The 14,301-nt window shown below is 30.6% G+C and overlaps 1 protein-coding gene across 1 annotated transcript in view; it reads right to left on the bottom strand.

Moving 5' to 3' along the window:
• LOC143226687 (apoptosis-resistant E3 ubiquitin protein ligase 1-like) overlaps positions 1-14,301 on the bottom strand; it is a 115,112-nt gene that overhangs the window by 12,005 nt on the left and 88,806 nt on the right. Inside the window, 10 exon segments of the mRNA XM_076457983.1 lie at positions 927-1,052; positions 1,279-1,458; positions 2,405-2,514; positions 6,714-6,789; positions 8,865-8,986; positions 11,304-11,445; positions 12,402-12,479; positions 13,043-13,119; positions 13,122-13,142; positions 13,145-13,177. Coding sequence (XP_076314098.1) covers positions 927-1,052; positions 1,279-1,458; positions 2,405-2,514; positions 6,714-6,789; positions 8,865-8,986; positions 11,304-11,445; positions 12,402-12,479; positions 13,043-13,119; positions 13,122-13,142; positions 13,145-13,177 — 965 coding nt within the window.

Here is a 14,301-nt window from a genome sequence, read left to right as displayed (position 1 = left end):
GCCTCTTTTCTTTCAGTGCAACTTTCAAACACTCTTAACTGTTGACAATAGTAGTCTGATGTAATCACTACACTAAGTGGCAGCAACTAAAAGTGGATCACACCAACAATATCCCACCAAATGCTTAACAAGACTTTCCTAGGGTGGAGATCCATACAACATACCACTACTAAATGTGTAAATCGTACAGAGTTTTATATTGTATAAACTGTAAACAGTGAGAATTTTGTACACGGGTTTAAAAAAAAGTGAGTTGCGTTCAAGAGAGTGCAGAGAAATGCAAATGTCCACTCTTGCTCTGAGGTTGGCTTCTGTCAAATCATAGGGGATCTATTTTTCAAGTTTTGACACCTTTCCAAGCTGTTGTAGATAATGGTGAACTGTTAAATGGGTTGAATTAAGCTTTTATGCTAGTTCTTCAACTGTTACAGCACAATCTTTACCAAATGTAGCCAACAACAAGTCATCACTAATCTTAACAGGACGGACTGAACATGTTGCATTACTTAAGCCGTAGTCACCTGATCCGAACTTTTGTAACCATCTTCGACGTTTTCTTTCACTGAGAGCCTCCGCACTGTAAATACCTTGAATGTTTTGTGTAGTTTCCACTGCACTATTTCTTTTTAAACTCATAAAATATTATATGCCTAATGTGCTCCTCAGACACATCCTCCATCTTCATAAAGGTTTATTTTATTAATGATCTGAAAAAGTGGAGTTGGGTTCATTTCTTTTATTAGTCTGAACATTTTTACACACGTCCTACTACATATTTTAATCATTAAAGCCTTCTAGAAAGACAGAAATGATGATGCACTTTGCATATTAAATTTTCATACATTATATATATTATGTATATATTATTTATAAAATCATTAATAGACTTGCAAGAAATATAATTAATAGATCAACGTTGTCTTTACCTTCACTAACTGTCCATTATCGTCGTATTCATCCTCAGTAAAAGTAAGTTCCATATCTTCTACATCGTTCTCCAAAATATAACGAATCTTAGAGACGTAGAGGTCAGGATCATCTTGCTCAAAGTACTGTTAATTTAGTAATAAAGCAAATTATTAACAAATGCTAAGCCTTTTTTAATATTTTTTGAATTTTTTTTTATCTCTTGAGATATCACAGAAAAATGAACAATGATTTAATTAATTAATATAATTTAACTTAAATAATGTAATTAATTAATCATTTTTTCTTTAATTGTAAACACTATGGTTAATAATATTTCATATTACTTTTTAAAGCCAAAATTTAACATACCTTATAATGGACTCTAAGGCCAATTAGCTGAGCCAGGAAAGAACGAGAAAACCGGGCTTTTACTAGCTGTCGGTATGTACTACCCAAAGCAGACTCGTAAAGACACTTGCCCACAATTTTGCCAGCAAATTCGTAGTGCTTTAGTTTTAAATGCAAAGGCCTCCATGGATTAGGATGAGCCTAAAGAAAATCAATTCAGCTACTTAGTTTGTACTTTAATTACACAAAGTAATGAAGTACAATCTTTAATACACAAAGTAATGAAGTACAATCTTTAATTACACAAAGTAATGAAGTACAATATTAATTACACAAAGTAATGAAGTACAATCTTTAATTACACAAAGTAATGAAGTACAATCTTTAATTACACAAAGTAATGAAGTACAATCTTTAATTACACAAAGTAATGAAGTACAATCTTTAATTACACAAAGTAATGAAGTACAATCTTTAACTACACAAAGTAATGAAGTACAATCTTTAATTACACAAAGTAATGAAGTACAATCTTTAATAACACAAAGTAATGAAGTACAATCTTTAATAACACAAAGTAATGAAGTACAATCTTTAATAACACAAAGTAATGAAGTACAATCTTTAATTACACAAAGTAATGAAGTACAATCTTTAACTACACAAAGTAATGAAGTACAATCTTTAACTACACAAAGTAATGAAGTACAATCTTTAATTACACAAAGTAATGAAGTACAATCTTTAATTACACAAAGTAATGAAGTACAATCTTTAACTACACAAAGTAATGAAGTACAATCTTTAACTACACAAAGTAATGAAGTACAATCTTTAATTACACAAAGTAATGAAGTACAATCTTTAATAACACAAAGTAATGAAGTACAATCTTTAATAACACAAAGTAATGAAGTACAATCTTTAATAACACAAAGTAATGAAGTACAATCTTTAATAACATAAAGTAATGAAGTACAATCTTTCAAAACTTATCATATTATTCAAGAAACAAAGATAAGTTTGACTGAATGTGTTTGCGAAGGAATATATTTTTATCACAAGAGAATCCTTTCTAATAAAACAAGAAGTTAGGTAGTACAAAGCTTGAGATATATAAGCATAAAGTAAACAATAATTATCTTACCAAACCTTGTTTATCATTCTTGAATCTGTGGAACAGAAGGTTTTCAGGATCAAACAGTGCTTCACAAATTAACTCAAACCATTCTCTTCTTAGACCACCCCAGTCCACTCCTACAGAAGGAAACAAAATAAAAGGTATTGCGAGTAGTCAGATATTAATACTACTAAGGGATCAAACAATATTTACTTCAAGAGAAAGCCCACTATTACTATACATGTACTGCAAATATGGAATGAGCCATATAAGAAAACTGTCAGAACAGAAATACTAGATACAATGTCTCTTGTATGTAATGTAACTTCTACATACAAATAAGAGCCAGCTCTGGCTTATTAGAGGTTATTTTGACTAAACAATGAATCCTTAAATTCATGGTTCATGACCACATGTCACAAACAATCATTCCTTGCTCTGGTGCTACAACTGTGAAACCTCTTTATCCAATCAGAAAACAGCAACCTGAGAACTTCGGGTGCTGACAAGCTGCCTTTCATCTTGTCTATTAGTTTAAAACTAGTGATACCTATGCTCAGATTGTCTTTAACTCTGTAAATTTGTGTGAATAGTCTGTTAAATTGATTCAGTGAAAATGCAAAGCACAGATCAATAACAAAGAAGAGGTTGCTGTGTTACCTCTGACGTGAAGGTTTGGCAACAGCTGGACTTTCCTCAAACTGTTTAAACTGAGCAATAACATAGTAATTCAAAACATTCAATGTAAGAACAAATCAAATTCCTGAAATGTGTATTGTCTTCTTTTAGTTACCAGCAACATACAAAGATAATTTGTTTTGATAGCTTCACTAGTCAGTTTGTATTGAATAAAAGCATTTTAAATTATAATGTATCTTTCTCATACTAAAACATACCACTCATTTTCAATCAGCAGAATACTAAAAAAGATGCAACTTGTTTTAAAGCATTCCTTTTAACTTTGTAAGTTTCCTCACAACCTTGGTATTTCAACTAGTCTTAACTCTTTGATTATAGTCTGGGCAGAAACCACCTACCCCATATTCATCAAAGCTGCCATAAATCAGTCATATTCATGAAATTTTGTAACTAAACAGTAAACAGTACAAGGGTTTTTCATACAAAATATCAGAAGTTTTTAATTAAGTTTTAGGATTTTTTAAATTAATTATTTGCTAGAGTATTTTATCTTTTCAAATGTTGACTATCTAACACGAAAAGTAATTTTAACATTAAAATTAAAACTACTTTTATGAATCAGAAAATTGTCGTATTCTACCTGCAAAGTCTCCATAACCTCAAGGTAAGTATCAAACATTTTTTCTGAAAAACTTTATATTTCATATGTTATTTCCTCTATCTTATCCTTGTACAGGTCTGGTCAATTTTACTGATCTCGTAACCACCATAAAAAAATTAGGAAATAGATCCATTATGTTCTTTTTTGTTTTAGAATGACTACGAATTATAACACAAGATTACAAATGTGGACTCAAAATAGCTTAAATCTAATAACATTACATACATATATTTATTATTTTATTTACACTTCAGCTGTAGCTAACATTAAGCATTACAGAAGCTTCACATGGGTATGTGCAGTTTTATTTTACCAAATCCAACAGCACAAAGTTGGCCTTTAAAAAAATACAACTGTCTTACCTTTATTATAGTGAACCAGTATGTTGTAGAATAGAATCACATTTTGCTTGTAATGCATTACATATGTATATATACATTTCAGTGAAATTAAATAATTATATCTAAATTAAATGAATAAAGAAAACCATGAAGAACGACTGTGTTAAGAACAGCAAATCACAACCTCTGATTAATTTTATTATAAACATGAAAATTTTCCAAACCATAAACTAAAACACATTAAAGTTTTATGCTAATGTGTTTTGGTTTATGGTTTAAAAAAAAAATTATGGTCATAATATACCTATATATATTCCTACTATTTACAAATAAATTCTTACATTTCTGTTATTTTTCATAAAACATAAAACAGTAAATAAAGAGTTATGTATAACAATTATCTCTTCAACTTAAGAAAATTGTATTCACTTGCTGTAATTTACTAAGCCTCGTCAAATCTTACACATCGGAGTAGGTAAAACAAAAAATCATAATTTGTTATATCAGTACTACAGAATTCCACTGTAATTAATCAGGCTTAGTAACTAAGATGCATTTGGATTTAGAAAAGTGTTTTTGGAGCACCATTTTATTTTGTCTCTTCCTTGTGAGTCTACAACAAGAGAGACAGATTTTCCCATGAAAAGACTTTGTTGAGGCTGAGAATATCATGGGTTGAAAAATTCTAAGCTTTCAATTGGTTATAAACTCATCACAGAGCAAAGAAGGCATATACTGACAAACTCTTCTAAAGACGGAATAGGTGAACTTGTTTGATTTGCTAAATGTAATAATGTCTCAGAATATAGAAAAGACAAAAAGTCCTTATTTTCTATCTGACTTGTCAACAACAGTACTTTGAGTTTATGTTTTGTACGAAACTACAGTCTTTGTATTTGGACATTACAACACCTAATCTAAATCAAAGCTGCATTCAACATATCATGTTACAAACAAATATTGATATTTAAGATTTATTTTTTAATACTGACTTTTTATTAAGAAATTAACTAATGTATAATACTAAAAATCCGAATTTTAACCCTTCTGTAACAGGCTCAGTATAATATATGAGTTCATACACACATCTGTAAACGTTAAGTACTTACCCTATAACATTTGATACAGCATGAGTGTTTTAAAAAAAAGCAGACTTTTAATAAAGATTAGAAGTTTTTTGAACACAAAAAATCAGATTTTTTTAATGAAATATTTTCACTGAGATTTGTTTGTAAAAGTATTGAGTCTGTTTGGTTACTAGTCCAAGTGCAAAGTGATTTCATGTTATGATTACAAACTATTTTCTCTCCCAAAAATCTCAAATATTATTTCGTAATCTCTTAAGCCTCCTAAATACATTTCAAATGTTTGTTTTCAATATATTTTATATCTTATGTTACTTTTCTATACCCTGTGTGGGGTCTGCCAATTGACCAACCCTGTAACCATCATAAAAAATTAAAAAGTAAATACAGATATGTTTTTTCATGCCAGAATGACTACGTATTATAAAATGAAAATACAAAGTCTCATAACATTATGTATCTATTATTTTTTATTATATTGACCATCTAGTCATGCCCACCTAACATTACATAACTTGTATTGACATGGTGCATGTGCACTTATGTTACTGTACCCAATAACATAAAACTGACATGATCTTGGCTGTATTTTAGTGTATTAGTTTTTAGTATTATAGAGTAACAATTTCTATATGTTATACTATACTGTATATGTATACAGGTTATTACTATTTAGAAATAAGTTATTAAACTTATTTTTCTTAAAATACAAAACAACAAATAAAGTAAAGCATACAATTGTTTCTTTTAGCCATGACATTTGAATTCAGTTGCTGCTGGACATAGGTTGCTAAGCCTTTTAAAATTTCACACATAGAGGAAATCAAACAAGTTTGTTTAGGTTTTATATATACAGTGTGATAACCAAAAAATCATAAATAACTATACTGATACCACAGAATTCCACTGTAATTTATTAAGCTTAGAAACTAAACTGTATTTAAGTCTTTAAAAAATTATGAAACTTTTTTAACCTACCTTCTTGATATCTTGCTTTGAAAGAACAAGGAGGACTTCTAACACATTAATATGACTGAGGAGACTAAAGGTATATTATAAGCTGTTGATTGTTTATTCATATGTCATATATTGAAGGAAGTGTATATTAGGGACCATTTCCAAAATAGAAAGATATGAATTGGACCACTGTGTTTGATTCGGTATATAAGCCAAATCTGAGCAAACAAAAAAGATACGAGGTTCTTATTTTATATTCTAGCTTGTCAATATCGGTCGTTTGAGTTTCCAATTCATACAAAACTATAGACCTAGTATATCTATTGATATGATCTTTTGACATCACAAACAACTAATTTTAACTAGTGCTGCATTTAACCTACCACATGGCTCACAAAAATTGATATTAGATGTGTTCTTTAAATATTTACTTTTAAATTTAGAAATTTGAATTATAATCTACAATCTGATTCTAAACTTACTGATACAAATAAAATGGTACTTCAAAAAATTTTTTAACACAAGTCAATTAATGCGATGATATGGCCTTTGACCCATGACCCGTCATGAAATGGTTATTCTGCAATTTGATACCGAATTAGTAGTTCAATAAAATTTTGAACATATTAGAAATGAAATCCAACTGTACTCACCTTCTTCCCCAAGAAAAGTGATTTCAAAGTTTTTGCACCAGTCTGCTAGGCTAAAGCTCTTAGTTGTTTTCATGGACTAAACAGAAATTGAGTGCTCAGATGTAGTTTTGATGTCAGACTTTTTATACATCATTTGCACAAAATTTAGAAAAATAATGAAGTACAATTTCATATGGTGCAAAGTTACATAACCTGAAAATGTACAAAACCCTAAAATACATTAGCTTAAAGTTTGTGAAAAAATATGCATAGGTTATAAATTACTTTTAATGTCATGTATAACGACAATAACGACATTTAAGATGAACACACACAGTTAAATGGGCATCGACTACCTAGTGCAGAGAAACTTGTACAGAAAGTTTTAAAAGACTAATCTACAAAAATATCTCATGAAGAAAGGATGATATTTAGCAAAATCAAACAATCTATCTATCCATCAAAATCAGCAGTTTATTGTTACAATTGTTTCAAACGTCACTAATTCCACAAACCACCAGCCAGATGTATCCTGTTTTTTTTCATTCTTCTCAGATATTAGATAAAGCCTGCAAAAAGTAGTGCAAGCTGGCTTAAAGACAGAAGTCTTTCAATTTAATGTCTTCCTACACTGTCCTCAAGTATTGCTCTGAACTAAGCAGTTGCCACCTATTTCACATTTGTTCATCACAAAACACTTGTCTGTCTAAATCATCTACAAGATAACCTTCAGATACAATTTAAATCACAGTGAAACCTAATTAATCCAAATACACTTATAATAAAAATATTCTTATGGATTATTGATACGTCTGGGTAGTCAAGCCACTCATTTTGAATAGAATGAGCACTGTTAATCGCATGTGTTATCAGTCATTATTGATACAAAAATGCTCGTAACTGGAAAACAAAAGGAAACTGTATGTACAACGTGTCATTTAATTAACTTTTAGTTCAAACCAATGACGTATTTATAACACACACATCACTTTCCAAAGTCTGATCTTTAACTTTTTTCTTTTGAAGCTTACCAACAGCTTTATACAAATAATTTATTGGACCACTGTAACTTAACGTGACTATAACATTAAGTACTTTTATAGCTTCTCAATATTTGTTATAGTTTATAACAGAGTGGTTTACCTATAGGCTCAGTGGCCAAATGTGACCCCCAAGATAATTTCTATGGCTTACAGACCTCTCAAAAAAGAAAAAAAAAATTATTTACTGGGAAGGCTATCTTGAGAAAGATAAATCACTTTAATGACAGGTGCAGAAAAAATAAACAGTACTTTAGAGAGCACATCAGTATAATTTTAATGAGCCCTGGACTACATAAAACCTATTCTCTCTCTACCAGTTGCAATGTTAACCTAGTACCTTAGTCACTTAACAAAGAATTAACACTGTTTACATTATACACTGTTCATAGTTTACGAACTACAAGTTATTATGGGCAGGTTTATTTATAGAATCTTATAACCAATAGTATGTGTAGTCCACAAAACTAGGTTAAGAGTATTCTTTTTTACCTCAACACTTGAAAAGCTGGATTACCCTGGTTTATAAGTATGTTATACTGTGAAAGGTGTAAATCAATACCACTGCAAGTGTAGGTTTTTTATAGACAGTAACGTCACCTCATTTCACGTTCTGATCGACTCTCGTGGAGTTACTGAATCATGAATCCATAGGAAATGTATATTTATAATAAGATACAACTGTTTAGATTTGAAACACAAATATACAGATTACTGGTTAAATGTTCCATTGTAGAGATTTGTATATTCTGAAAATCACCTGGAATATTAGTAATCCAGTTTTCCAATGTCCAAACTAATGAAAGTTTGCCATAGTATACTCTGTAGTAAATAATACTGGTCACGATAAAACTGTCAAGTACGATGGTGACCAGAGGTTGACCCTATATAAAAATGTCTATTGCATAAACAAAACATTGTACTTGTTTTAACTGAAATTTCTATTCCATAGATAATTATTTATCTTGTTTATTTTCCTTATTAGCAACAGCTAATATTTGATGTTTAAAAATAATAAAACTTTTTGTTATTGTACAACTCACATTATGATCAAAACCTATTTATTTATAATACTGAACATGTATAAGTGAAACATTATCAATGGAGCAGTAAGAGAGTTATCCATAATTACCCCTTCAAGTAATTTTTCTCTATGAATCCTTATAGGCAACTTTTCATGAAAGTGCTTCTGATGAAGTTTGCGTACTTCATGGTAGAAAAAATCTTGTTTGTCTTTAAAAGTCTCTGACCCTCCTAAAAAACACAGGTTTATATGGTAATATATCTCTTTAAAACACATTCTAAACTTGCATCCCTCCTAAATGAAAAAACACAGGTTTATATGGTAATATATCTCTTTAGAAACACATTCTAAACTTGCATCCCTCCTAAATGAAAAAACACAGGTTTATATGGTAATATATCTCTTTAGGAACACATTCTAAATTTGCATCCCTCCTAAATGAAAAAAACACAGGTTTATATGGTAATATATCTCTTTAGGAACACATTCTAAACTTGCATCCCTCCTAAATGAAAAAACATGGGTTTATATGGTAATATATCTCTTTAGGAACACATTCTAAACTTGCATCCCTCCTAAATGAAAAAACACAGGTTTATATGGTAATATATCTCTTTAGGAACACATTCTAAACTTGCATCCCTCCTAAATGAAAAAACACAGGTTTATATGGTAATATATCTCTTTAGGAACACATTCTAAACTTGCATCCCTCCTAAATGAAAAAACACAGGTTTATATGGTAATATATCTCTTTAGAAACACATTCTAAACTTGCATCCCTCCTAAATGAAAAAACACAGGTTTATATGGTAATGTATCTCTTTAGAAACACATTCTAAACTTGCATCCCTCCTAAATGAAAAAACACAGGTTTATATGGTAATATATCTCTTTAGGAACACATTCTAAACTTGCATCCCTCCTAAATGAAAAAACACAGGTTTATATGGTAATATATCTCTTTAGAAACACATTCTAAACTTGCATCCCTCCTAAATGAAAAAACACAGGTTTATATGGTAATATATCTCTTTAGGAACACATTCTAAACTTGCATCCCTCCTAAATGAAAAAACACAGGTTTATATGGTAATATATCTCTTTAGGAACACATTCTAAACTTGCATTCCTAGGAACACCTAAATAAAAAAAACACAGGTTTGTATGGTAATATATCTCTTTAGGAACACATTCTAAACTTGCATCCCTCCTAAATGAAAAAACACAGGTTTATATGGTAATATATCTCTTTAGGAACACATTCTAAACTTGCATTCCTCCTAAATAAAAAAACACAGGTTTGTATGGTAATATATCTCTTTAGGAACACATTCTAAACTTGCATTCCTCCTAAATAAAAAAACACAGGTTTGTATGGTAATATATCTCTTTAGGAACACATTCTAAACTTGCATTCCTCTAAATGTGAAAAAAACATGGGTTTATATGGTAATGTATCTCTTTAGGAACACATTCTAAACTTGCATCCCTCCTAAATGAAAAAACACAGGTTTATATGGTAATATATCTTTTTAAGAACACATTCTAAACTTGCATATGTAAATGGAACAAAACTGTATAAAGGGTTAACATACATTTTTAAGTTTAATTAACAAAGAATTTCAGAGTTTTAGTCATTAAAAAATGGAACATCACAACTTCCTAGAAACGTTTTACTCAGCAAGACTGTGCATAGGTGCTTTGATGTTTTCTACAGTTCAGTAACAGTTAAAATGTCTGAAATGTAAAACAGTACTGTTACTGATTTTATTAACATATATTGTGTACTATACTCTCAATGTTTTAATTAAAATTTTCACTAGAGGGAGCTGCTAACATCATGATGATGTTAAATTTACAAAGCTTATAAAAGTAGTCCTAGAATGTTGATGATCAAGAGACTTTGTGAAACATCTAGAACAATATACCAATAATTCTAGAATCAGTACAGTTTTCTTTTTTTAGTCAGTCAATGACTGAGAAGTTAGTGAATTATTAAAAGCAGTGTTAGTTATCACATATATTCAGTTACTCTACCAAGTAGTTGTGAAACTGTACACTTATTTGTGCAATAGTAATAGTACATTAGTAAGTAAGTTTATATTTAAAATGGTTCTTTGGTGGGGCAGTAGTAAGTCTACAGACCTACAACACTAAAATCCAGGGTTCAATTTCCCACAGTGGACACAGGGGATAGCCTCGTATGGCTTTGCACTAAAACAAACATACTGTTGAAAGTGAAAATGTTATATGTAAATTAAGGCCTACAACTGTGCAAAATGATAGTAGCCTGTTACAACTGATACAGTAAAATTAATAAAATTGTTACCATTACATGGAACTTGCATTATTTTCAATAAATAATTTCAAAACAAAAATGCCTACTTAATTAAATAACACATTACAACATTATCATAAAAATTATACATACATAAAGATTAAACATTTGGCATGAAGTGTGTGTGTGCATATTAACTTTATGAAGATGTGTACTGTAGTTCGTGTTAAAATTCATATATGATAAGAATACTTCTGCTTGCCCACCAATGTTTTTCAGAAGAAACTGAGTAAAAGTGGCTGCAATCACATTTCTCTCAGCAGACACTAGCTCCACCTGTGGCTGGCAACCATCATCAATCACTAATACATGACTCTCTTGTTTGTTGTTTGCACTCTGGAATTGAAACTAATGAAAAAGATTTAAAGTAATCAGAACTGTAGCATCATAATAGATATTTCCAACCACACGGACATCAAATACACTTTCAATATTATTCGTGCACTCGGTCTTCAGAAATCTGCACACTAAGATAACGCTAACAAACACAGCAGCACACTTTTCATTCTAAACATAACTAAAAGGTAACAATGAAGAAGAAAATTTGAGATTTTGAAACACGTTTCTACAACTCATGCCACTTACTTTGAATTCCTTTTATTGGCCAATAACTTCCTAATTTAGCCTAATCAGGCTTACAGTGCAACAATTAAATTGTGTATAGTAAACTGTGTCACTTCAAAAAGTACATTAATACACGTATTTAGGACTAACCTAAATCTCTTGATGTGTTAGTGGGTTTATGACAAAAAAATATTCTTAAGAACAAGGTACCCAGCAAACTGAATAATGCATTCAAATTTTTATAAGTGGGAACATAAGAAAATAAATTTTAATTAGCTACACTCATTACCAAAATGTTGTTGAGTTTGGCTCTAAGTTGATCACTTGCTCTCATCAGAGGCTAATATTAAGCACTTTTACAATTACGTCACTCAATAAAGGTTACACATCACTTTCCAATTTAAATTAAACAGTTCTACCTGGTGTTACAATCATACTGAGCTAGTTGAAACATCGCTTTTAGAAACCTCACTTGTATTCTTTTCTAATAACGATTAACCAATGTTTAATGTCTTAGACAAGAATAACAAAATTCAGCAACTTCCAAACTTTTACCTAAACCTATTTGTAGGTTTCAGTACATTTTTACTGTATACCTGCACGTTACTTAATAAAATATGTTACCAGAATTTAGGAAAATTAACACTCCATACACACAGTGTATCATGTTTGGTATTACCAGAAACTAATCTCAAGTCTTATATTTTAAATATAAACAAATCCAACAAATTCCTTCTTACCTTTGTAGATGGACAGAGACGGAATGTTGTGAAACGTTTTGGAATAAATTTCAGCATGAACTCTCTGATAGTTAATTGCTGAAAATTAGAATAAACCTCCTAGTAATTTTGTTACACTTGGTAAATATCATGTAAGGTTTCTAACAGTCTAATATTTTACGTGATTTTTTAGATAATTTCAAACACCCACATAAGGGCTACCAATTCTACCAATCTCTAATTGTGAACTAATAAAAGAGAGGGACAGTAACTGATACAAAACATCCACCATCAATTCTAGGGCTACCTTAACCAAATAGAGGGATTTGAACAGTCTTTTCTACAACAGACCACTCATCACCTCAATACACAGAGTACAGTTTTGCAAGAATAAGGTAGAAAGTAATGGGTTCTCTAGTACCTAAATCTGACATGTCCTACTAGGTCATGGTTGGCACAGAAATATTTTAATAAACTTTATAATGTGTAATTTTGGTGTAATACAGCTTATTTGTCATATTTCAAAAATGTCACAAAAACTTTTTGCTGTTCAGTTAAAGAAAATTCTGTTTTTCTGAGTTTTCTAATATAACTACTATTATAAAATACAACAATGTGTTCATTACCAAAACATACAGGTAGATTTATTACTATAATCAGGCTTACCTTGGGGAAATATAACAGTATACTTTCTTGGCCTTTGGTAGTCGCTGACCATCTACAGCAATGAGTCGGGCTTGTACCAAATGTTGTGGCTCTTTTAGCAACATTCTTCTGGACTAAGCTTGCATCACCACCTATAAATGTACAGGAACTAACTGTTGTAACAGTGAAATTTAACTTATTTGTAAACGATACACACATAAGTAAGTGTAAAAATTATTAAAGCTCACTAATAACAAGCGTATAAGAAAAGATCTGGGTTTTATAGAAGTAAAGTACACATAATGTGAACAATTATTGTTAACAAAACAAGAAACAAATCTTTTGTAAACATTACTTATTGTATGACTACCATAAACATGGATGGTACAAACAAATTTTGACAGTGATGAAGTTTTCAAGGTATTCATAAGCATATCTTTCATGCTGAAGGATGCTCATTTATCACCAGTAGCAGACTTGTAGAATATTCATGATTGTGACCAGTAGCAGACTTATAGAATATTCATGATTGTAACCAGTAGCAGACTTGTAGAATATTCATGACTGTAACCAGTAGCAAACTTGTAGAATATACATGACTGTAACTAGTAGCAGACTTGTAGAATATACATGATTGTAACCAGTAGCAGACTTGTAGAATATTCATGACTGTAACCAGTAGCAAACTTGTAGAATATACATGACTGTAACCAGTAGCAGACTTGTAGAATATACATGATTGTAACCAGTAGCAAACTTGTAGAATATACATGACTGTAACCAGTAGCAGACTTGTAGAATATACACGATTGTAACCAGTAGCAGACTTGTAGAATATACATGATTGTAACCAGTAGCAGACTTGTAGAATATTCATGATTGTAACCAGTAGCAGACTTGTAGAATATACACGATTGTAACCAGTAGCAGACTTGTAGAATATTCATGATCATAACCAATAGCAGACTTGTAGAATATACATGACTGTAACCAGTAGCAGACTTGTAGAATATTCATGATCATAACCAGTAGCAGACTTGTAGAATATAATGACTGTAACCAGTAGCAGACTTGTAGAATATTCATGACTGTAACCAGTAGCAGACTTGTAGAATATACACGATTGTAACCAGTAGCAGACTTGTAGAATATACATGATTGTAACCAGTAGCAAACTTGTAGAATATACATGACTGTAACCAGTAGCAGACTTGTAGAATATACATGATTGTAACCAGTAGCAGACTTGTAGAATATTCATGATCATAACCAATAG

Source organism: Tachypleus tridentatus, chromosome 9 (genome assembly GCF_004210375.1).
Source record: "Tachypleus tridentatus isolate NWPU-2018 chromosome 9, ASM421037v1, whole genome shotgun sequence".
NCBI classification, from domain to species: Eukaryota; Metazoa; Arthropoda; class Merostomata; order Xiphosura; family Limulidae; genus Tachypleus; species Tachypleus tridentatus.
Note: the sequence above shows the minus strand (reverse complement) of the source record. Positions and strands in the feature narration are given on the sequence as shown.